Here is a 27385-nt window from a genome sequence, read left to right on the forward strand (position 1 = left end):
ATTGGCTTCTCTGCCACAAAGTACTCTTTTTATATTAAATGCAATGCAACAGTAAATAATAATGCTTTGCATTAAGTTTCCCCCTAGTATATGTTCAAAATGGACTGTCTCTATGATTCATTATATCTGTAGTTTTGATACAGTTGATGTTTAAAAAGTTCGTACAAAAATAGCTACAGAAGGGTACATAAACTTTAAGTAAAAGTAACATTTATTTCTACATCTTTTTACGATATTTTAGAATATGAATGGGACATGCCACTTTGGTTGTTTTGGACCATTAAGGAATCAATATCTTATTAATTCCTCTAAAAAAATAGACTGTTTCTTTGCTTAAAATGTTGAATCTAATTCAATGTACTGACTGCACAAAAAAACTACATGCAAAGATCAAACACATTTTTTTTAAAAGTGGCTGGGACAAGAAAACACGTTCTTATTGAAAAACGCCCTTATACCTATATCCTTCCGTGGAAAATTATATCCTAGAATTGTAAGTTAATATGCACTACTATTTTATTCAAAGGTCAAAACATAGGGCTTTGCTGCATATTTTCAACATTTATATGCCTTGAACTTGTTAGAGTTTCAACTTTTACTAAAATTGTGTACTACCCCATCCTTAACTTTTTGCCTACTTCATAATTTATTGTTCACCCCAATAGTATGTTTCTATACTGGTAACAGTCTCAAGTTATGTCTTTTTGAGATGAAACATAGAGATCATAAGATGGAACAAGTATGTCAACAAATCAAATTATCTATGAATATTATATATCTCCCCAAAAGAAGCATGGTTCGAGAAACAGCTGTAGTTACAAAGTGCAACCTTAAGGTGGCATTAATAAATATGACGATGTTGATTCCGATTTTCTGAATTTTAACATCCTTGTTGTAGGTTATATATAAATTACATAATCCCTTGTATGTACGCTGATGTCTGAAGATAGAAAAGAAAAGATAAAAATTACTTCGTGAAATGAATAAGATTGCCTTTTATGTTGTTTGGTTGTCGACTTCTCTAACTTAATTAATCCTCGATACGAATTGGTTTTTTTTTTTTTTTGCACAATTAATCACTGCATGCAGATGCAAATATCCCAAATCATTTGATACACAAATTCAAATTAAAAATTTAGATATAGTACGGAATACTCAAGTATTATAGTCTTATGACAAAACAATCATTAGTAACACTATTGGATGATTTTGTTCAGTTTTAAGCTGATGTCATGACATGGATATATAAATATTCCTGGCGTATACAAAACATTTTTTTATGAGTATAGATATAGTCACTCTCCACCCGCCCAACGAACTCAGGTTCCATCTACCTCGTATAAAAGAGATGCCAACAATACCACAGGGACATTCAAACTCATGTGTTAAAAAATAAACTCAAACCCCATGACAGAAAAGAGACAGGCAGCAGTAAAAAAAGCAATATAGAAAACTAAGGACTGAGCAACAAAAGCCGCACCAAAAACAGACGGCGATCTCATGTGATCCAAAAGAGTAAGCAGATCCTGCTCAAACATTTGGCACTTACTGTAAAGTTAACCTATAATACTAAGCCTGATTTAATTATTTGCAGGTTCCTTTTTGTTATATAATGATATATTTCTTTTGATTTTTTTATTTAATACATCCGTGGCTTTTTCAAACGATTGCATTTCAGCGTTCTTGATGAAGGTGAATCCATAAGAGTCTTTCGAAAGAATGGAATCATCAAAGTGTTATTTGAATTTACCACATAATATGAACATAAACTTTATAACTATTTTGATCTGTGTGTCACTGATGAGTCTTATATAGATGAAACGCGCGTCTGGCGTATTAAATAACAAGCCTAACTACGAACACCATTAGGTCATTCTTTGTTGACATGAATATCAAACATATGGTAATTTTAAAAGATTTCCTGTTTACAAAATTGTGATTTTTTTTTTAAATACTATGAATTTTCTTATCCCAGGCATATATTGCCTTATCCGACGTTTCGTCCCCAAGGGTATCACCAGCCCAGTAGTCCGCAGTTCGGTGTTGACATGAATTTCGGATCAATTGTATGGTCATTTTTATAAATTTCCTGCTTACAAAAGTATAAATTTTTCGTAACTAAGGATTGTCTTTTCCCACGCATAAATTACCTTAGCCTTATTTGGCACAACCTTTTCGGTTGTCAATGCTCTTCAACTTTGTACTTGTTTTGGCTTTATAACTATTTTGATCTGATCGTCACTGATGATACTTACGTAGACGAGACGCGCGTCTGGCGTATTAAATTATTTACCTTTGATAAGTATTTACACCACTGGGTTGATGCCACTGATGGTAGACGTTTCGCCCCCGAGCGTATCACCAGCCCAGGAGTCAGCTCTTCGGTGTTGACATGAATATCAATTATATGGATATAGGAAGATGTGGTGTGGGTGCCAATGAGACAACTCTCCATCCAAATAACAATTTAAAAAGTAAACCATTATAGGTTAAAGTACGGCCTTCAACACGGAGCCTTGGCTCACCCCGAACAACAAGCTTTAAAGGGCCCCAAAATTACTAGTGTAAAAACATTCAAACGGGAAAACCAACGGTCTAATCTATATAAACAAAACGAGAAACACGAATATATTACATAAACAAACAACAACTACTGTACATCAGATTCCTGACTTAGGACAGGTGCAAACATTTGCAGCGGGATTAAACGTTTTAATGGATCCAAACCTTCTCCCTTTTTCTGAAACAATAGCATAACATCACAACATAGAAAACACACGATAAAACATCAATTGGCAGACTTAACTCAATCAAAAAACGTATGATTACACAATGAACGAATAAATCTGATCTGCGATATCTGAATACAAATGCACAGTTAATTAAATATTAGAGACAAACATATGGTCATTTTTATAAATTTCCTGTTAACAAAAGTATGAAATTTCCGAAATACTAAGGATTTCTTATCCCATGCATAGATTACCTTATCGTATTTGGCACAAATTTTGAGGTCCTAAATGCTCTTCAACTTTGAATTTGTTTGGCTTTTATAACTATTTTGATCTGAGCGTCACTGATGGGATTCTGTAGCAGAAACGCACGTGTGGCGTATTAAATCATAAGCCTGGTACCTTTGATAACTATTGCAAACACTTTCAGAATTTTTGAGTCATCAATGCACATCAACATCGTACATCCTGTCATTGTGTTATTTCTTATGAATAAAATACATACATCAACATTGTATATTGCTAAACAATTTTAGGTCAGTTTTCGTTATTAATTATGTGAAGAAAACAAAATCATTTAACTTGATATTTATTGATCGCAAGATGGATGAGGTTCACTGTTCTATTCAAATGTTATATATACATATACATATATCGTCTAAACATTAGCCCAACAATGTTAGATCTGAAAATTTGATTCTGTAATTTTTTTGTTCTTCCCTCGTCTGGATTCAAACTCGTGTAACTAAAATACCGTTGCACTAAATCACCTTGCAAATCGATAGAGAGAAAACAAATCCTGGTTACAAACCAAAACCGAGAGAAACACAACTATTAGAGGAAAACAATGTATAACAAGAACACCGAAGTACAACAAAAACAAACGCAAACACATAAAAACGAACTTTTTGAAGACAACTGCCATATTCCTGACTTTGTGGTTTGAACCTGGTTTAATGGCATGCGAAACCTTCCGCTTTCTGACAATGCCAAATAAAACGCTAAATGATACTACGGGACAGAAATACAGCCCAAACAAACGCAAAAACACAGGAATCGAGAATCAAGAAATCACAAAAAATGATCTGAATCAAGATTTTACCTAGATGTTTTCCCTTTACTTTTGTGATACGCAACAAAAAAATGCATTAAGTTGATACTGCTTTGACATTGTATTTTTAAACTTAGAAATTACTTCATTCATAACAAATACAAGTACATATGAAAGACAATAAAAATATAAAAATCAATACAGTGCAATATGATACATATAACAAAAATAAATATCAAATGCGATATCACAGCTTTGATCAGGCAAATCAACTGCCATAAAAATTTAAATATAAAAAAATCAACAAAATACTGCTACTTGTTCAGTTTTTCATAAACTTTTATAAAAATGCTTGTACATGTAAAAGGCAAACTGTAAAAATAAATGTCCTTGCATATATTCACTTTTTATGACAATAAACGTATATTTCCAATTCATAAATTATAAAATGTTATTTTTGTAGCCTTTTTTATATTACTAACCACTCGGGGGGAATGGACATTGACATAATAAGAAGGTTGTGTTTTTCAGGTAAATTTATCAATATTTTTGTACAATAGGTTTTGCAAACGGACTAACCGGGATGAAGAGAGGGCACATTTAAACAGTCACTGGAACATGTAAAAGGCAAACTGTAAAAATAAATGTCCTTGCATATATTCACTTTTTATGACAATAAACGTATATTTCCAATTCATAAATTATAAAATGTTATTTTTGTAGCCTTTTTTATATTACTAACCACTCGGGGGGAATGGACATTGACATAATAAGAAGGTTGTGTTTTTCAGGTAAATTTATCAATATTTTTGTACAATAGGTTTTGCAAACGGACTAACCGGGATGAAGAGAGGGCACATTTAAACAGTCACTGGAAATGTGCTCCTTGTTAGAATAGAGGAAATTTGTTTCGTATAGACAATATAATATACGAAAGGCTAATATGATCGTGTATAATATATATCGTCCTTTTTAATATTTATTTTTCCGGCTGTGATTTCGATGTTGATTCTTCATGCCTAAAACGGCACACTATATACGATACGAAAATCCAGTTAATGAGGTACCCGTATGTTTATGGTTTAACTGTATTACTTTGATTAATTTAATATCCTGCAACCAGGCAGGCTATGAGAAAAAAATATCATCAGCAGCAAATATAGAATCATTCATATAATAAATCAAGTTACTGGTACTCAGTTTTGCTACACATCATGTGCTGCTCTTTTAAAAAAACCTGATGAATCAGTTTACTTTTATAATATCAAATATATTTTTAGGGGCCAGCTGAAGGACACCTACGGGTGCGGGAAATCTCGCTACATTGAAGACCCATTGGTGGGTTCGGCTGTTGTCTGCTCTATGGTCGGGTTGTTGTCGCTTTGACACATTCGCCATTTCCTTTCTCAATTTTATTAATTAAGACAATATTTTGAAACTTTCCATGGGTTTCAAAATATTTAGGTATAAAAGAATAAAGTTGTAAAAGCGATGGATACAAAAAACATGCATTTTTCTAATACATGTACATACAAATAAATAAATTAAACAGGAGTATATTTTTGTCCAAAAGATCCAAACGTTTTGTTTGATCAGTTAAAAATACAGGACATGCCAAATTCATTAAATCTTTACTGACGTTTTGTCTATAAATAGAGAGTAAAATTTCGAATGAGGAACCTGTTTTTTCCAATTGTAATATAGTTATATGTTTACAATAAGGAAACATATTTTAAATTCACCTATTTATTGTCGCGGTTAAAAATCCGTGACTCAGACATCTACTTTTGTATACTTGTCTTTAGATTCTTTTGATATGTTATAAATATTGTAGTACCATTGAAATTGCATTTATAACATATAAGTATTTGCACAAATATCTGTTTTGAAAAGAAACTTTCGATCAAACACACCTGTACATCATTAATTATAAAGCACTTTTGATTAAGTCTAATGTTTACTTGAGTAAAGTTTAAACTGACTCATATACTGCAAGTTACAGAAAGTTCAATGTACTGTTACACTGTAAAATTATAGCAAGTACAATGGACTGGTACAATATGTCCTTCGTCAAACAAAATACGACCCTGCATTGACTGTCGAATCTTAAACAGCATTATGCCTTGTGATGGACATCCACTATTTAGATTAAATGAAAAGACATCTTGTCAATTTCATGTCTTTTTCAAATTAGATTTATTTGAATTACTAATTTCTGCAGCCTTTGTACTAGAAGAATGGTCCCCGTTAACTTCTACAAACTCTTGAAATGTAACACTCTTCTTTGTCTTATTATTGCCATTATTTCCATTTATAGAAACACTAATAGAAACACCTGTTGCTGACGTAACATCACGTGGTTTACCAGGAGAAACTTTAGTACCAAAGTCCGCTCTAGAATCGGGTCTAGAGTCAGTTAAAGAATTCGATCTAGAAACATTAGGTCCTATAAAAGTTTCTTGTTTTTTACCAGACGGCGGTCTGGCTATGGGTAATTTGGGTTTTAATTTTGGAGAAGGAGAACTATTGTTTGTAGAAGTGGATGCTTTACTATTTACACTTGATTGAATATTGCTTTCCTTAGTTTTTGATCCGTTCTCTGGTTCTTGTTTAATTTTGTTTGATAGCAGGACAGTCAATTTACTAGACAATGCATTTTTATCCTTTTCTTTGGTCTTTGATTTCGCTTCTTCTACAGTAATAACAGTACTTGAAGTCTTGTCATTTTCATTTCCTGTCAATGTATCATTTGCTTTTCTTGACCACAGTCGGAAAAATTTCGTGCCTATTCCTACGTTTCTGGCCTTCCTTTGTAATGCTATAAGCGACAGTCTAGCTCTGATGATATTTTTCGTGTTATCACTAATGTCGCTGGCATCATCCTGAATAACAGCTCTATCATGGCAGACATTAGCTACCTTTGCTATAATAACTGCAAGAATTACACCAAACAATGCTATACAGATAGTTATGACTATTTTGGGGTACGTTTCAGTGTAAGTTGCCGTAATCGTACTATTGGAACCTGCAAATAGAAATAATGGTGTGAGAAGAAACGTTAATCAAAATATGTTCGATATTAGAAATAGATAGTCTTATAGGTTAAAAATAAGAGATGGGGTGTAAACGTCAATGAGACAGCAACACTAACGTCAAAAATGACCAAAAAGACAATTATAGATCAACATACAACCTTCAACAGTATAAGTATTCCTTTCTAGATTCAACTGTGAACAATTCTCTAGAGATATATCTTAGAGTTGATTATGGAAACAGGCAACGAATCAACAACAACACTGCAAAAGAGAAGCTCAAACACACTTAGGGGTCTTAAGCGAGAAAATCCCGCAGCATCAGACGGGTTTCGTTTGACCCAATTACAATAATGTATACTAGTTAAGCAGTTTACAAGTACTTATTCGTGGCCCAATTATTGTTCTAAAGATTTAGCGATTAATATTGAAAAAATAGTCAGTTAAAAATCAATGAACTGGATTAAAAGGGGCCTTTGAATATCCATATCTCTTCGTGACATTAATTATCTAATTACAAATGGTTATACACTGAATTTAAATTTACATGTACTAAACATCATATCGTGTGTCATATAAATACCGTTTACATATCCTCAGCATCATATCGTATGTCATATAAATACCTTTTGCCTTATTATTTTTTTTTAAAGGCTCGGTAACCATTAGACGTTACTTCATTTTGTCTTAATTTTGACGCCTTCTGCTTGTAGATCATGCTTATCTGTTTCTAAATTATTATTTTATGCCCCCACCTACGATAGTAGAGGGGCATTATGTTTTCTGGTATGTGCGTCTGTTCGTCTGTCCATCCGTCCGTTCGGGCGTCCGTCTGCCCCGCTTTAGGTAAAAGTTTTTGGTCAAAGTAGTTTTTGATGAAGCTGAAGTTCAATCAACTTGAAACTTAGTACACTGTTGCTTATGATATAATATTTCTAATTTTAAGACAAAATTAGATTTTTGACACCAATTTCACGGTCCACTGAACATAGAAATAAAAGTGGGAGTTTCAGGTTCAAGTTTTTTGTCAAGGTAGTTTTTGATAAAGTCGATGACCAATCAACTTGAAACTTAGTACACATGTTCCCATTTTAATGCCAAAATAGATTATTTACCCAAATTTATGGTCCATTGAATATGTAAAATGATAGTGCAAGTGGGGCATCCGTGTACTTTGGACACATTCTTGTTAGGAGTAGTTTTTAGGTTTTTGTTCCGGTAATGTTGTTGTCTGTTGTTTTCTGTGGATATTTTTACATTTTTTTCTTTATTTTGTTGTTAGCGCCATTGCCAAATATTTTCTTGAACGTTAATGTTGCTTTATGTTATAGTCGAGGAAAACAAGACAACAAATGATAACTATGGTCAGATTGTGTTTCTGTTGTGACGTATTTCTCTTATACTTGATACGTTTCCCTCGATCTTGGTTTGCAACTCGAATTTGTTTGTTGTCTATTGATTTATGAATTTCGAACAGCGGTATACTACTGTTGCCTTTATTAAACAATATACTACGTGTTTATAAAATAAATATTGAACAATTTAAACAAAATAGTGGTCACGAACTATATGATTAAATAGACAACTACGTATTTTAAACTTTAAAAAAATGAATATCAAGGAACACGAAACCATAAAAACAAAAAACATTTAACACGTGTTCCCCAACTTGATCAGCACAACCTAATCCACACGATATATTTTTGCAAATACCCGGATCAGGACTAATCACCTTCAATTTGATAGGGTGTGTTCTCATTTCGTCTTAGCTGTGAATTCCAGGTAAAAAATGTAAAAAAAATACTAAGGCCAGACGGGAATTAAGATAAAAGTATTAAAGAAACAAATTAAGTATGTGTGTTTTATATTTAAACAATTTGAACAACATGTTATTAGGGAATTGTTTCTCTTGAATTATAATTTTTAATAAAAGTGACCATTTTTATGATTTCAAAAGTTGTGAATTCAGGAAAAATCTCCAATAAAAAAATGTAGTTGGGAATTTGCTTCTCTTGGAATATTGTTTGTATCATATTAAATAAAAGTTTTAATTCATGCAGTTAGAAAAATCAAAATAAATTAATTATCCTTTACATAGTGTTGACTGCAAGATATGCTGAAGTATTGTTATTTATTTAGTACTTAGTCTACTTATCTTATCAAAGGAATTGAGTCTTCTGTATGATATATATAAACAACAATACTGTTAATAGTTCAACCTTTACAAGCATAATTTAATATTCATTTGATTCGGATTGTTCAATTAATTAAAATTTATGGTCTGGTTAACCAATTACTTTAAGCGTTGTCATTGTGAGAAAGCCCTCTTGAAAGAATTTAAATCTATCTTATAATTAAGATTTAAATATATAAAAGTAGATGTTTTAAAAATCTTATCGCAACTTACGTTTGAATATCTGTTAAATTTCTAACTTTTAAAATTGAACCAATTATCATAATTAACAGATAAATGCAATTTGAATAAGATTCGTTAAACAAAATATTGCGTTTATTCTCTAGTAACGGGAAAACTGATGGTAAAACGTTAACGGTTCAGTTGTTTTAAATCACAAGAAATACGTCATGGATATGCAGTTAGCCATAACGCAGATACCGAAAGCTAGTTCCAATCCAGTGCAAAATGTGGAACTACAAAACTACTGAACTCCGAGAAAAATTCTAAACGGAAAGTCCCTAATCAAATGGCTAAATCAAATAATGGACAACAACTGACCTATTCCTGACTTGGTACAGGCATTTTCAAATGTAGAAAATTGTGGATTAAACATAGTTTTACAGCGATAAAATTTCACTTGTATGACAGTCGTTACCACAAAATACACTCAAGACAAAATATCAGTCATTACACATTAAATGGATTTAGTGTCATGACATCATAAACATTCCAAGAAAACAAGATCCTCCGTATTGCCAAAATGGAAGTAAACATAAATAGTTTTAATTGAAAAAATAATAATATCCGGACTAACGATCCAATTTACTGGCTATAAGTCTAACTATTCAATTCACAAAATTATCGGGCTTACTATTCAATTAACTAAACTAAAGGGTTAGCTTTTCAATTGCTAGTGCTCAAAAGATAACGAACTAATAGTTTTCTAAAAATAATAAAAAATAATATATAAATAATATTAATTAGTATTGTCGTGATGAAATTTGCTAAGACTTGTTGTTTGTCCTATGTTTATAACATTGACGTAGAAACTAAAGCCCTTCATTGTACAAAATTAAATACTTTCGTCTTCTTCCTTGTAATCATGCTATATTTTTGTAAATCGTAATATTATGAAATATGAATTTTAAGTTATTAGATAATCGGTTATCCTGTAAACATATGAGTAAACTTTTTTATATGACGTCAAAACCTTATTCTCTTTTAAACCAATATAAGTTTATAACAGAATGAATGTTGATTGATGTTTTTTTGGAAAGTATTTTTAATTGTTTTGTTTGAAATGGGCGGAAGTAACAACACACTAGTGCTTCCATTCTTGTATTTACAGATTATCTAAATAAATATATATGTTATAAGTATCAATATTTTTTTTCTGATGAAAGTTAAACTTCAAGAGACAATGTGAACTGATCGACTGATTTGTTGGAATCTGAACTTTTACAGGTATTTTGTACGCGCCATCAAATGTTATTGCGTTTGCGCGAATTAACCGGTCATTTATCGTGTTTGTATCAGTCAATTTGCATACTGGTAATATCCTGCACGACGGTGACAATCTGGATTTCATGTTCAGAATTAAAAGAATAATGATAGATAAATAATTAATCAAGAAGGTCATATATACGGCCTTCAAAAGTAAGAAAACTAATAATATAGATACATTTTAATAACTTATATAATAAATTATGGGATACTATTTCAAAATATACATAATGCAATACTTTCATGATTTAACTTTATTGAACAAACATCTGACTAAATCAGGTGGTTCATTTTTAAGCCAATCAAACATAAGTTCTGTATGATTTGACGTTATTGAATATACTCGTATATCTTTAACGTGGCATCGTAGACTGTGCATACACGCGATAAACTAAAGGACCAGTAGGCAGCACTTCGGTGTTGACATGAATATCAATTATGTGGTCATTTGTTTAAATTTCCCGTTAACAAAACTTTGAAAAAAAACTAAGGATTTTCTTATCCCAGAAATGGATTACCTTAGCCGTATTTGACACAACGTTTTGGAATTTTGGATCCTCAATGCTCTTCAACTTTGTATTTGTTTAGCTTTACAACTATTTTGATATGAGCGTCACTGAAGATGAGTCTTATGTAGACAAAACGCGCGTCTGGCGTACTAAATTAAAATCCTGGTACCTTTGATTACTATTAAGGTTATAATAATTTTTCAGTGTGTAAAGGTTTCTTATAGATCCAGAAAAAAATATGTAATTGTAAGAAGGAATGTACTTTCTAAATGCCCCTGTATTTTCATTTGTTTGTTTTACTTTTAATTCAAACTACACTTAGGAGATAACTGTATTGTATTTTAAGCTCCGACGGCATCAATTGGAGATTTGATGGTCGCAAATTAAGTTTACTAGCGACGCGTTAGCGGAGACAGTAAACGGGTATTTGCGACCATCAAATCCACAATTGATGCCGTCGGAGCTTAAAATACAATATTGTGATCTCCATTCTAATGAAACTGACAGAAATCAGCGTTAAAAACATGTATTTAAAATTTGTCATATGCTGTCTGCGCTTGTGCGAATGTCCCATACCATCAATTGTCAATTGATGCCATGTAAATAAATGACGTTATCCAATCAAAATGAACGTTACAAACGTTGTTGTATTAGAATCATTATTTCACATAGTAAATCTCCAACTGTATTTTGTGTTTTCAGTTCTGATTGAATTTGTTTAATTTCAAATAATTAAATTTAAAATGAATTTAATTTCAAAATTTAGCATTAAGTAAATGAACAATTATTCAATTACTAGATAAATTGAGGTATAACCATGCATACATACAAAGTTCAAAGTTCATAGGAATTTCTTTTCCACTAATGGACATGACGTTACATGACATGACATTTGCTAAGACTTGCGTTTGTCATTTATTTATAACGTTGACGTAGGAATTTAAACCCTTAATTGTACAAAATTTAAAACTTTCGTCTACTCCCTTGTAATCATGCTATATTTTTTTTAAATCGTAATATTATGAAATATGAATTTAAGTTTATAAGACAATCATTTATCCTGATAAGGTATGCTAACCATATTTAGGTGACGTCAGATCGTTGTTCTCGTTTTAACTAATATTATCAAATGAACACTGATTGATATTGTTTTGGTTATTTTGTTCGAAATAAACGGAAGTAACAAAATACAAATGCTTCCATTCTTGTATTTACAGATTATCAAAATAAATATATATGTTACAAATATCAATATTTTTTTCTGATGAAAGTAAAACTTCGGAGGATAACGACTAATTTGTTGGAGCTTTTTCAGTCATATTACTTTTGCGCTATCAAATAGTAAATGCGTTTGCGCGAACAAATGGTATAACGTTTGAAATAATGTTAAGGAAAAGTAAATGGACTATGTCACAGATTCTGCTAAAAGGTTTAATACGACCTTTGCTCGTTGAGGTACAACTGAAAATCGAAATAGTTATGCATAATTAATGTGTTTTATCATCTGACATATTAAAGACTGATTTCTTTTATGGGTGAATATTTGTATCTGACCAAATTGGGTTATTTATTTTTCACCAATCATTAAAGGTCACTTCAAACATCAGTTAGAAATTGACGTTACTAACGAACACACTCGTATAAATTTAAACCTGCCATCCCATAGTTGTCGCCTAAAGACCACCCGCTGCATAAACATGATAAACCTAAAGGACAATATTTAAGGTTATGAATATTTTTCGTTGTGTAAACATTCTTTACGGATCTTGAAGAAAATGTGTAAATGCAAGGTGAAATGTACTTTTAAATGCCCTTGTATTTTCAGTTGTTTGTTTTACTGTTAATTAAAAATTCACTCACTATTTCACATTGTAAAGCTCTGATTGTATTTTGTGTTATGAGTTCTGATTGAAATTAAGTTGTTTTCAGATAATTAAATTTGAAATGGATTTAACTTAAAAATTAAGTATTAAGTAAATGAAAAACTATTCAATTACTAGATAAATTGAGGTATAACCATGCATATATACAAAGTTCAAAGCTCATCGTTATTTCTATTCCAATTTAGCGTTCACTAAGGGGCATGGCGACAGCAATTACACGAATATTATAATTTAAAACACATATAAACAAATAATAGAAAATCAACATGATCATACATGATCTGATTATTATATATATATTTTAATATAATTTGTATATTATTTGTATATGTAAACAATCCATAGTATACATTTTGACATTGAAAACTTTGTAGAAATATTGTTCTGTTATCAATCCAGATTAATTTGATGTGCACTTACAAGTTTCCGAAGATACACTCGTTTGGTGGCTATCAATATGCGGAGAAAAAACAGTTTTTTAATGACCTGCTATTTTTTTTTATTTTAACTTTAAAAATAAGAAGATGTGTTTATATATGATTGCAAATGAGAACATTTTCTACAAGATACCAACTGACAGAGAAGTAAACAATTATAGGTCACGGTACATCCTTCAACAAAAAATAAAAATAGATACTGCATCAGGATTTCCAAAGGACTGCAAAAACTTGCAATGTATCCAATACTTTATTTGTAACTTTGACATTAATTTACTTAAGAAATAATTGATGCAAGCAGGAACATACAAATTGACGGGATTTGACACTAGAGGGGCCCTCATGGGGTTTTTGATTATGTGATTACTTGGCCGTTTTTTTAATGATTATTTGATTATTAAGCCAAATATTTCATGATTATTTGATTACCTAGGACTGTATTTTTAGTTTATGATTATTTGATTACTAAAGATAAGCAAATATTTAATGATTATGTGATTATATTGGCAAAAAAATGGTGATTATGTGATTACTAGGACCCCCCCATGAGGGGCCTCACACTACCCGATTGCAGTCGATTTTATTGTCGTGCCATCGTAAATAAAGATACAATATGGAAACAGACATGTGTTTAATACGGACTCACTATTATCCTAAAGATTTCTCATAATATCAATGAAATGTCATTTCAAACCAGTTTTATAGTGATGCTAGTGTATCAAACTTGTATTCTGTCACTTCAAATTTGTTAAAATCGCAAGCAGTTCATCACAATACTGTGCATAATGCAAAAAAGGTAATAAGAAAATGGCGGCCTTTAGCACGATGATTTACAAATTCCAAAACTATTTTTAAAGTCTTAACATCAAATAAATCAAACGCATTTTAGTAATTTTATATGACAAAATATATAAATCATTATAAGGTATACTGTTCCCAGATGCAAGCTAGACTTTATTGTAGTTTAACATGGGTAGGCATTATATTCGTGATTATTTTTGCCCAAGCGATAGTGAGGGCTAAAGTAACACAAATATAATGCCTACCCATGTTAAAACTACAATGAAGTATAGCTTGCATCAATTATTTCGATTCTGATTTGGACAATTTCTATGTCCGATGTGTATAATAGTACAGCGATTGTGTATGGTCTTCCATGAACCTTACTTTTTTGTTTGTAAAGAAGCAAACAGCTGGCACTTTAATTTTTCACAGGGAGGACTTTTTGAACACCCAGCATGAACGGTTGTCGTATCTAGGTCAAATATGTCAATTTCGGAATGCAACACATTTTAGTAATGATAAATGAATTAGAAACAACACGTGCATCATTTTTAAGAGTTTGGAAGTGCTTTAAGATAATGAAATATATAAAATGCAATTTGATAAAATTCATTATTCTGCAGTAGTCAATAAACGCATGTGCAATTTTTTTTTTTTATTGGATTTAGGGCATGGGTTTATTCATAAAGCGAAAGAAGCACTTCATATTAGAATCTGTTATAAATACAAACAAAATCAAATTAAAGTATATAGATTATTTATGCAAGCGTTGTGACTAACTATTTTAGTGCTTTTGAGTATCAGAGGCAGATTTAGATCCTTTGCGGAAAAAATGGTTGGTTATATAGGTAATCATTTAAGCGTGATGGAAGCGGGTCCCCTCAATTGCTACTAGTGGGTCCCTACTTAAGGACATACGATACAGTTACAGGAACCCCAATTCCGAGGAGCAATTAATCAAGTTTGTATCGGCGGGTAAGTAAAATCTGGATCTGATTCCCACGATTTTCTTTTAAATTGCTCGTCGGAATGCGAACCCCTCCGCGGAATTCGGATCGGGATAAGCGATGTGGTTTCGAACGACATGATTTGGAAGACGCTTAACTTGATTTCTTTGAAAAAATATATTATTATTATAAAAAAGAAGATGTTGTATGATTGCCAATGAGACATCTCTCCTCAAGAGACCAAATGACACAGTAATTAACAACTACAGATCACCGTAAGGCCTTCAACAATGATCAAATCCCATACCGCATAGTCAGCTTTAAAAGGCCTCGAAATGACAATGTAAATTAATTCAAACGAGAACACTAACGGCCTAGTTTATGTTAAAAAAATGAACGAAAAACAAATTTGTATCACATTTACAAACAACAACCGCTATATAACAGGCTCCTGACTTGGGACAGGGACATACATACAGAATTTGGAGGGGTTAAACATGTTAGCGGGATTCCAACCTTCCCCCTAGCCTGTGATAGTGGTATAACAGTATGATATAAGAACGAACTAAAAAAAAATGAAAAAGGTACGTTTAACTCATCAGATGGATACAAATACTACAAATATAAGTGGACGTGGCAGGGTACTTGCACATCCCAACAACAAGAAGACACTAAGTACAGATCTGAGAGTACTCGCAGTTACCGACAGTTAGTTCAAAGCCACTAACAAATACTAAAAAATCATGCACTATGCATGTATATCTTTGTATCTTGGGAAAAATAATCTTTAATGTCATTTGTGTTTGAAAAAAGATTTTGCACTGATAATGTCTTGTATGCATTTTAAATTGTGTGTTTTGTTTATTCTTTTACAGTTTATAAATATTTATAGCACATTGATATGTCTATTTGTCAAGATATGAATCATCCCGAGTCTAGACTATGTATAGATAGATTATTAGAGACCACAAAAGGTCTAAATCATCACAGAATTACTTTTAAAGAGTAACAACTTATAATACTTAATTAGTTTTAATCAATTCATTTGTTTATTTAATATAATTATTATCACAGTTGGTTTCTTACCCTCCAAAGAATACCATACCTAATTTTGTTTTTGAAGTGAGCTTTCAACCTCAGAAGTAATTACATCAAACATCAAATTAGAATATCACGTTTAAGTCATATATATACTTGATTTTTTAATTAATTATTTTGGTTTAGAACTAGCTGTTAGAAACTGCTAGTACTCTCAGATCTTAACTAGTAAGTATTTTTATGTGGGATGTATAGATACGCTCCCACTTCCTGTCAATAGTCAGTCTGTAAGAGGTTTTCTGCTTTGTATCGATCAGACGAATAAAGCCCTTTTCAACTTATTATTATAGTCCGTTTTTATGTAGTACTGTTACACCACTGTCACAGTTTAGGAGCAGGGTTTGCTACGCACAAACTAGCTTCACCCTGCCATATTCTATATGTGCCTTTCCAAAGTCAGAAGCATGTAACTGAGTGGAACTCGTTTTATGCTGTTTCTCATATTAGGTTTTCGTTTATTGCTGTGCATAGTTTGATCCTTTATTGTGCCGTTGCGCCACTGTCCAATGTTGGCCTGAGAGGGTTGGCGCCTTTGATCTAGTTTAAACCCACCACATTGTGTACGTCCCTGTCCCAAGTCAGAGGCCCATACTTCAGTGGTAGTCGTTGGTTCATGGCTCATATTTGGTTTTCGCAAATTATGTTGTTATAAATATACCGTTAGTTTTCACAGTTGTTGTGCCCTTTTATAACCAACTATATACGGTAATCGTACATCCACTACATATGAACTTTGGTGGAAAGTTGTCTCATCAGCAATCATACCACATCTCCTTATTTTCATATTGATGTAATTTCTAAGGCCTTATCATTTACATAAATATAAAAAAAAATTAAGGAGATATGGTATGATTTTCAATTAATATAATACTTAAATCTACTTAAAAAACCAACTAGTACATGTATTCAAAACTTTCACAGGTATAAATCAAACACAACTTGTGAATTGTCGTGTTATCAAGCTCTCAACAGATCATTAAGATGAAATAAGTATGCACGGTTTTTTTATGTTCGACTTGCGCACCTTTTCATTACCGTTGTTTTACTTGAGTAGGTTATGATGGTCAATAGATTATATGAATATTTTAGACATGTTGAATTCAAAAAGAAAGTGTCCATAGTACACGGATGCCTCACCCGAACTTTAATTTGCTATGTACAATGGACTGTGAAATTGGGGTCAAAAGTCTAATTTTGCATTAAAATTATAGAAAGGTCATATCATACGATACATATCATACTAATTTTCAAGATGATTGGACTTCAACTTCATCAAAAAGTTCCTTGAACAAAACGTTTACATGACGAACGGACGGACGGACGAATAGTAAGATTACATCAAAGCTTCATTAGAGAAACTACCGAAAGTACTATAGCTAAAATGTTTTACAAAGATGCTGAAAGAATGCACTCTTCCGAAACAGGACAAATAATTTGACACATTTCTATTAAAATTAGATAAACAATGAGAGCATCTTTAAATATTCATTAAGTCATCCTGAACTTGCAGTGACTGTTTACCTCTGGACAACTATGACTTTTATACTATGACTGGTTTTCTGTTGTTGTTTTTTTTTTGTCTTTCGTTTCATTCTATTTCTTGTCCAAATTTGGTTGAAACTGTCTAATATTAAAAAAAGGCAACAATATAAAAAAGAAGATGTGGTATGATTGCCAATGAGACAACTATCCACAAAGACCAAAATGACATAAACATTAACAACTATAGGTCACCGTACGGCCTTCAACAATGAGCAAAGCCCATACCGCATAGTCAGCTATAAAAGACTGTTTGATATATATTGGATTTGTTATTTTTATCTCATCTTGTTTACCTAAATTGGCTAAACGAAATAAAGTGTCTGATGTCTTCTTCAACATTATGTGAAAAAAAAAGCAACAATGGGATCAATGTTAAAATAAGGAGATGTTGTAAGATTGCCAATGCGACAACTAACGTTACTTCAGATATGTTTTTTGATTATCCATTCTGTATCGTCTTCCCTTTTTACATACATTACGTTACATTTCATGACATCATTTATTCATGAATAATCACAAACGTCAATAGATTTTATTTTTAATTCATAAAGTTACTTTAATTTAACAACTGATTACCTTGCTATACACACATTTTAATAACACAACACTACTCTGAACTGTTTGGGATTAAATCTTGAACATTTTTATACTAGCTGACATAATCTAAGAGCATACTTAACATTGAGCTCTATAGTTTAATCCAGTAAAACTCGAACCATAATTATCTAAATATAGAAACGGTAGCTGTTGTTTAAGTTTAGCACATTTTTGTTATCAAAAATCTTAAGAGTGAATAATGATTGTTTGTACTTAATGATACTACATTAAATCACCATGTATACTTCCCATTTTATCTGCAGATTTTTGATTTAATGGGTCTAACAAAACGGTCTGATTAATAAACCAGCAACTGCCCGGCATGAAAAACTATAAATCAAGTTGTAAACTAAAAGAGTAGACCAACGGTCTGATCTATGTACAAAAGGTGTGGAACATATATGAAAAAGAGCAGCCAACACCAACCCACTGTATTACAGGTTTCTGACATGGAACGAACACAGATAGTTGCGAAAATTACAGCAAAAACTCAAGCACACGTACACTAATAAAAAAAATAGACACACAAGGTATCAAGTTTTCAGATTGAAATTATGAAGTTTATATTATCAAAAGCTTGCAGCGCTTCATATATGAACCATATTAAGGGTCCAGTTGCTACGGTTAGATTGCACGAAGAGGGCTTAACATTATCATAATATATGAAAGGAATTTGACAAATTTTATGTGTACTCCAATCTATAAAAATATTTAAATTAAGGATTGAAAAGGTTACTTTTTTTTAAAACGCATTTTAACAAGATACACTGCATTTGTTTTTTTTAATCAATTTTTATAACATTAAATCTTTAATATTTTCATTTCGGCTTATGAAACCGAATGAACTCTACATTGCCTTAAATATTAAAACTGTTTAAATCTTAATTAAAATTTATAATCTTTTTTTTTTATTTTATATTTTTAAAAGGGTAGGGCTAATAGTTTGATGCAATTTTTTCAGTGTAGTTTTTAGTTGAGTCCTTCATAATTATTTATAGATCAACAGTGTACTTGTAGTGTAGTTTTTCGTTTATCGTTTTATAAAATAATTTAAAGACGTTTGAATTAGTCTATTTATAATTAACATTTGTCATTTCGGTGCCTTTTACAGCTTGCTATTCGGTATTGGGTTTTGTTCATTGTTACAGACCGTATATACGGTGATATATGGTTGCTAATCTCTATGTCATCTTGTCATTGGTGGAGGGTTATCTCATTTGCAATCATACCTTCTCCGTGTTTTTTAATACTATTTAGGGAGAGGATTGAGCGCTTGAAAATGTTAAGCCCCGCCGCTTTTGTATGTGCCTGTCCAAAGTCTAAAGCATGTAATTCAGTGGTTGTTGAAAATAACCAAGATATTAATAAAACAATATGACATTTAGCGGATTATAAATAAACTCCAGGTACCTGCAGGACGTTTAATAGTATATTTTACCACATCTCAGCTTAAGCCAGAAATGTCTCCTTAAAACATTTGAAATGCCATACTGCAATTTGGATTAGCAAATTAAACTACACCAACAAGAAAAAATATGTTTTATCTTGGCTTTGTTTGACAGTTGTATCTTTCCGAATCTCTACACGACACCACACTATCACACAATCGTATCAAACATGAGGTTGTTTTTTTTTATAACATAGTGTTTCGAAAATCTGAATTCAAATTTCTTAGCTTTATTTCATATAACACTTTTTTTTCTGTAATGAAAAAAGCTAAAACATTATTAAAACTGTGGTCAGTCTATGGAAGGTGCGATACGATAAAAACTTTTCTTATATCAATGAGCGATATTGTCTTATATCAACGAGCTGCATTGTGGGAAATCTCAGACGAATGTTTACATTTTTATGAAGAAACGAAGATTTCTTGGTATAAAGTTATAATTCTATTCTTAAAACAGGCTGACGTTTAACAAGACATACGTCTGCTGTATAATTTCCATGAATTATTTTAAGTTATACCAAGCAATGTGTATTTAAACGAGAAAATTGAATTGTTGAATAAATGAGACATAAATGCACGATTTATCATTTGTAGATGTAAAAATTCAATTAATGTCATGTAGCAAACTATGTGGAATGCAATTGAGATGAATTCAATTGTTGGATAAGCCAAAATCGCCTTTAATTCAAAGATAATGCTATATTTTAAAATATCAATGCGATGTTTGTCTTATATCATAGCGATATTTTTTTAATATCAAAAATTTATGAATGCGATACTTTTCTAATATAACTACTATAGTTTTCTAATATAAAATTAATACGATGTCACGTCACAATGCATGTCAAAAGAACCGCAAACATAATTCACAAACGCAGTTCATGACCGGCTTAATGTTTGGGGATCAATATCACTAAAACTTCGTACATGTAACAAAATTAACGCTTACACGATCTTATCATTTTAAAAATGTTGCTTGACCCTATTGATATTTGAAAGTGTTAACAACCTGTTCAGTCACTTGTTTTCAATCACATGGTTTAACCGACTAATTCTATTTAAAGTGATGATGCAATGGTGGAATCTAAATGCGGTTGTAAATAGACTACTAACCTATTAGATTCTAATATAGGTCAAGTGGCCGATCAATGCATTTGAATAGGGACATATGGTTGAACCCCACCCCCTTATCCTAGGTTTGGAACCCCCTTTTGAAAACGGCTGAATCTGCCCTTGAGGTCACACTGCTATAGCCTATCCAAATGGGTAATATCGAAACAGACAAAAACTTGATATGTCAAAGCAACACGTCCCGTCTTAAAATGTTGAAAAATCTGCAATTTCAATAATAAATGTGGACACAAACATGATGATAGTCTCAAATGTCAAAAATCAGCTCAAAATCTAGAGGCGTATAGAAAAAGAGTCAGTATAACGTGTGATTTTCAATAATTCTTGAAGTTGTTAACCCTTTATTTTGGCCAAAATTAACGGAGCAAAAAATTCTAAATCATCATAGTTAGCTCACATACAAAAAAAAAATCAGTCCAATATCTGAAAGCATTTAGAAAAAAAGTCTGTATAACTGAGATTTTTAACAATTTAGCAAAGTCCATAGACCGTAATTTCGGCAAAAATTAGCCAAGCAGAACAAAACTTAATAAACTTGATCTGTAACTCATCATGGTTAACTCACATAACAAAAATCAGCCCATTATATTAAGGCGTTTAAAAAAACCCTCCGTATAATGGTTTGTTACGGAATGGCGGAATTTCAGAATTTCGAAATTATGGAATTTCAGAATGACGGAATTTCGAAATTACGAATTTTCGGAATGATTGAATTTCAGAATGACGGAATTTCGAAATTACGGATTTTCGGAATGATGGAATTTCGAACAAGGCAAATTTCGAAATAACGGATTTTCGGAATGACGGAATTTCGAACAAGGATAAAGCTATATGGCAACGACAACTTGGTTGCGGACCATACATATCACGACTTAAAAAAACATTCTTTTAAACAATCCAATCCAATACAGCTCCAAATAACAATTAATATTCAAATGGTAAAATAAATATTCCAAACAAATTAAAATGTACAAATGCTGATGTCCCGAACTTTGAAGATACCAACTGAGTAGCCTCAGACTATAAGTTGAACAACTTCAGATACAACGAAAATCAAAAATCTTGTCAAACAGAAAATGTATTTATTATTAACATAGAAATAATATTGAGAAGGAAAACAGTTCTTTTTTTATATCAAAGACTTTCCCCGTTGGTAAATCTATATCACTATGAACATAATCAGCTCGCCGCCTGGACGCTCTTTTACATCGTGATGACCGTGAGAGCATTCCGTTGCTTTGTTACCACAGAGATTTCACTGCTTTTTTGACTAGTAATCGATCAATCCGTATCGCTTGTTATAAATTTATTTCTTCAAGGAATACTAAAAAAAAATGTTGAGAAAACAAATGAATAAGATCTAAATGTCCGTTGACGTTAGAAATGTGTATATATTTTTTTCTATATTTATACATTTAGATCGTTCAGTGCTGTTTATTTGGTATTTTTATTGACGTAATCGTTCTTGTACCATCATAACTGTCGATACCTTTAAATCTTTAGAAGTGTGTTTGCACTTAACAAAAGATTCAGCACCCAAATGACGTTTTGAAGGACAGGAAAGCAGTTATTTATTAGGGGTTTATCTGATATAAGATTTACAGATATAAATTAAGAAGATGGTGCATGAGTTCGAATGAGAGAACTTTCCATCAAAGTAATAGTTTGTTTTAAGTAAACCATTATAGATCAAAGTAGGGCCTTAAACACGGAGCCTTGACTTTCAGCGAACACCACGCTATATAGGAACCAAAAAAAAAATCTAAGTCCATTTAAAAGTAAAATACGGAATAAATGGAATTTTATTTTTACAAAATTTACTTCTGGATACTATCTTATGATCATAAACAAGCTCCTGTCCAAGTTTGGTAGAAATCCAGTATAGTTTAAGAAAGTTATTTAAATTTCAAAAACTTTAACCACAGAGTGAATATTTGTGGACGCCGCCGACGACGACGGAAAGTAGGATCGCTTAGTCTCGCTAAAGTCGAAGGCTCGACAAAAAAGGAGATTCAAAAATGCACAGGCCAAATTTTGTCGAATAAATCTTAACGAGGACAGTATGATTAATCTTTGTCAAAAGTTAGTTTCATTGTTTTCAATAAAGAAAGTCTTCCATGCATGCGTTCAACGAGCATATCTGAAACATATTATTTCGGTGCGTTCATTATTAATTTGCTAAATGTTATATATATGTGAACAATGATATTGATACTTAGCTATTTGATTACGACATTGTTTATTAAACCCCATCGGTACTGGCATTTTTTGAAAATGGTGGATTGAACCTGGTTATATTGCGCTAAACCTGTCACGTGTATGACAGTATCATCAAATTCTGTCATATTTACAACGATGCATGAACAAAACAGACATAATAGGTAAAATTGTCAAAATATGGATACAGCAGTCAAATATTAAAACTAATAATTACTAATATCAATATTACAAAAACACCGCTATGATATTTTAAAAGTATCGCATTGATATTTTAAAAGTATCGCATTGATATTTTAAAAGCATCGCATTGTTTATTTTTGTATATAAGAAAAACACAGCACTTCAAATTTTACACGGACATAAACTTTAGCTTCTAACTAACTTCTGAATGTATCTTTAGACTCAATTGTTGTTTATATTTGAACAATAAGTTTTAAAGTTAGTATTTTCTTAATTTCTCGTTGCCGCAAACAACATTTTCCGCATGGAATGTCTGCATATTTACAATTGATATTAGACAATATCGCTCATTGATATAAGAAAAGTTTTTATCGATACGCTTCTTCCATAGACTGGTGGTGATATTATCAAGGTTGATAGCAATATATAGTAATTTATATATTTAAATTGATAAGGTATAGTTATCAGTTTATTCGAAGGATTAACATGGTTTTATGGTTTGTTTCTAAAATTGCGATCTCTATTAATAACATCACTGTAAATCTACAAGAGTGTGATATCTCATTTAAGTATCAAAATCAGAAATGATAACAATTTTACAGTATGTGGTAATAAATGTTTCATGCAGCCATGAAACATATAAATTATAGATACCAGCTTATTTCTTTGAGAGCAGACGATGCCAGCTCATTTCTTTGGGAGCAGACGTTTTATTGTAATGAAAAACTATGCAAAGGGCATAAGGGTAACTGATGTGTTTTCAACATCACCTGATAAACATTTCCGTCTTCTAGAACCTAACTGTTTAACTTTCTTTCTTATAATAATATAGTTGAATATTTTACTAACTTTTTCAAAAGTATATAGATTTATATTTAAATATAAACCATACAATGAAATAACCTTCAGTGCCAAACCATCATGTCCTTTCATTGTAAAAACTAAATATAAAATAATGAATGTCTAAGGGTGATAAATTGTTTAAATAATAAATGAAAATGAATAAATGTCAACACGAGCACCTTACATTTTTTTTATAAATAATATTTGTATATCTCTAGTTTAAAAGCTGAGTATGTAAGAATATGATTAAAGAAATCTTTGGACCGTTTACTTTGAGTATAGTAAGATTTAAATCTTCTTTTGAAATGACCGTTATTTCTTGTGTAATATTGTGTATTGCACAAAATCACCCACTAAATAAGTATATAATAGATCACACTGTCCTAGATAATAACATACAAACGTACAAAATTAAAATTAAATACGTGTGATCAATTTAAGGCCTTGAAAATTACTTATGCTTTTGACAGAACAGTAAACAAGGCCTTGGAAATTACTTATGCTTTTGACGGCACAGTAGAGAAGTGTTAATAGTTTCTTGTATACATGTTTTAAACTGATTACAATATTGCAATAGCACGTTTTGTGATAATATCTATCACATTTTGAAAATGTTATCTCTTTCACATATTAATGAATATAGTGGCGTTTCAACTACAAAATAAATTAAGCATGGAGTTTGGTGTACCTCCCACTTTTTTCAATAATCTGGACGATTATAGTAAAATTCTTATTAAAAAAAATATGTTAGATAAAATAATTTGTAAGCTGAAATGTAACACTGGTGCTACACCATTGAAATATTAACCCCACTCGCCGCCAACTAATGAATGCCATAAGATAGGAATAAGAATTTGATATAATATACTTTTCGTTTAAAGACAAATTGGCCAATAATGATTAAAAATAAAAAAATAAAATAGACCCATATTTATTTGTCCTTAGTGAACTTTCGAAAGGGTGTATAATGATACACGTACCGTTAGATAAGTACTTATCTTATTCTAAGGTTGACAACACAAATATCTTATATACAATGTATACATAATTCGTATGATAAATGATGGTTAAGTGTGGAGATATACCCTGTCGCTAGCCTCCATTCAAACACATTCATATAAACAAAGAAGATATGATGTGATTTCCAACAAAAAAACTCTCCACAACAGACTAAAAGACACAGAAAATAACAACTATATGTCACTGTACGGACTTGTACAATGAGATAAGCCCATACAGCACAATGTATTGCAGAACCGACCAGTAATAGCAATATATGTCAGGCAGCTCCAGAGGAATATCATCATACTTCAACACGCATGCGATATCCAATGTTTTGTCGTAAAAGCCGATATTTATATAAATTTGAAAGTTTTAGGTGATTTTTCATGAGAACATTCTGGTAATTTACAATAAGCAAAGGGGCTAAATCGTCCCTTTCAAACTTACCTTTTATTTCATGTATCAGTGAGCAAAAAGTAACAACTGTGAACCCAATGACAGGGTCCACCATGGTGATATTCCATCAAACTTTCAATTAATCCCATGTTCACATAATATCCCAGAAAAGTGTGATTCAAACTTTGTCATTGTTTTTTTAGCAGCTATTTATTTAAGTAATAAAGTTGACTCGGATTTATCATGTAGTGGATCCTTTTTATAAAACACTCGTCTATTTTTAAGTCCAGTTATCTTGAAGTAAATCTCACATCCATTGATCCTTTAAAAATAGCGTTGTGTTCATTTATAATCTTTTGATTGTCTGTTGGTGTTTAATAAATTTCTAAGTTACCAGTGTCCATTAAAAGTTAGCAAACTTTTTGAAACGAGAAAACACCTCCGCAAATTATTAATATCCACCAATTTTCGCTCTTTGTGTCAACAATGCTTTGCTCCAAACAAACAGTTGTATGTGTATAGTTATAACTGAACAAACGATTTAATAAATCAGGTATAGCCAAATTTTAACCTGCTATTTAATTATTCCTTAAACTAGATCGTCATGTACCTCTACAGAAAAACTTTAAATATACACGTTAATATATCGATTCTGTTTAAAAAGCATGTAATCTGCCTTTAATTGGAGGTTAAGTAGATTAATATAAAAATATTCTATTGTAATATTTCAAATGTTATGTAATTACACCGTTGGTCACAAATACTTGTAAGTAATTCGTAAGTACTTACATTATTAAATGTCGTGGTAACATGTTAAGGCAAAGGTTAATTAATTAGCAACAGATTTAATTAAAACACCGAGCTGAGACGTAGAATACAATTATTATATACTGTATGTCTCTGATAAAACATACGTTTTGCGCTAATTAACCAAATCAGTGGCGTTTGTTTTAATTCTGCATTATAATATATCAATAAGTAAAATTACAAAAATACTGAACTTAGAGGGAAATCAATTCGGAAAGTCCATAACCACATGGCAAAATCAATATAAACAAAACGCATCAAAAAAGAATGGACAAGAACTGTCATATTCCTGACTTGGTACAGGCACTTTCAAATGTAGAAAATGGTGGATTAAACCTGGTTCTATGAAATGAAAAGGAGATGCTATATGTGTTTTTCTCATTATGCCAATGCATGGCATCAGTACAGAGATAACAACAACGACAATAATTTTGAGATTTGAAAAGTGTACAAAAATAGGAACGGCAACTCTATATAGCACGGTAGAAAACTCCGAGGCAGTATTGCTTAACTGACGGTACTGTAGATGCAATAGCGAACAAAGATAGATACAAATCTGCTGTATACTATAACATTATTTTATTTTGAGTAATTTAATTCCACCAACAATCTAGAGTATACCGACTGATACGATGCTTTTTGTTCACTTAACCCTCTGGTCCAGGTGAGCTAAAAAGGCAAAACGGACAAAAAGCAAAATTATCGGACAAAAAGCAAAAGTGTCGGACAAAAAGCAAAATTATCGGACAAAAAGCACCGTATCAGCCGACTGTTTTTCCACTAGTCAATGCTAGCAACACTCGCAGTAACTAATGAATCATTTTTAACCATCAACTATTCATCGAATATCCTTCCAGTTGATACTCCAACCCGTGAAGCAGTTCTATATTTAAAACAAAACTAAAGTGAAACTTATAACCCAATTGTAATAAATAATGCCGAAACGACTTAGGACGTTTCAAGCTAAATATTATTCTTTTTAAATTCGATGTTCTGTTCCCTTCTTAAATTATAATTTGTAAGGAGTTTGTCGTTTTTTCTGATGCGGTGTGTATCGCCGTAGATTTGG

The 27385-nt window shown here is 31.6% G+C and overlaps 1 protein-coding gene across 1 annotated transcript; it reads right to left on the reverse strand.

The window, feature by feature from the left end:
• Window positions 1-3891: 3891 nt before the first annotated feature.
• On the reverse strand, window positions 3892-26152 carry LOC134720979 (uncharacterized). Its single transcript, XM_063583612.1, has 2 exons — window positions 25561-26152; window positions 3892-6808 (listed from the first exon to the last, which is right to left on the reverse strand). Exons 1-2 carry the CDS (start codon window positions 25622-25624, stop codon window positions 5958-5960), a joined length of 915 nt encoding a protein of 304 aa, XP_063439682.1. The 5' UTR covers window positions 25625-26152; the 3' UTR covers window positions 3892-5957.
• Window positions 26153-27385: the final 1233 nt, after the last annotated feature.

This window comes from Mytilus trossulus, chromosome 6, assembly GCF_036588685.1.
Source record: "Mytilus trossulus isolate FHL-02 chromosome 6, PNRI_Mtr1.1.1.hap1, whole genome shotgun sequence".
NCBI lineage: Eukaryota > Metazoa > Mollusca > Bivalvia > Mytilida > Mytilidae > Mytilus > Mytilus trossulus.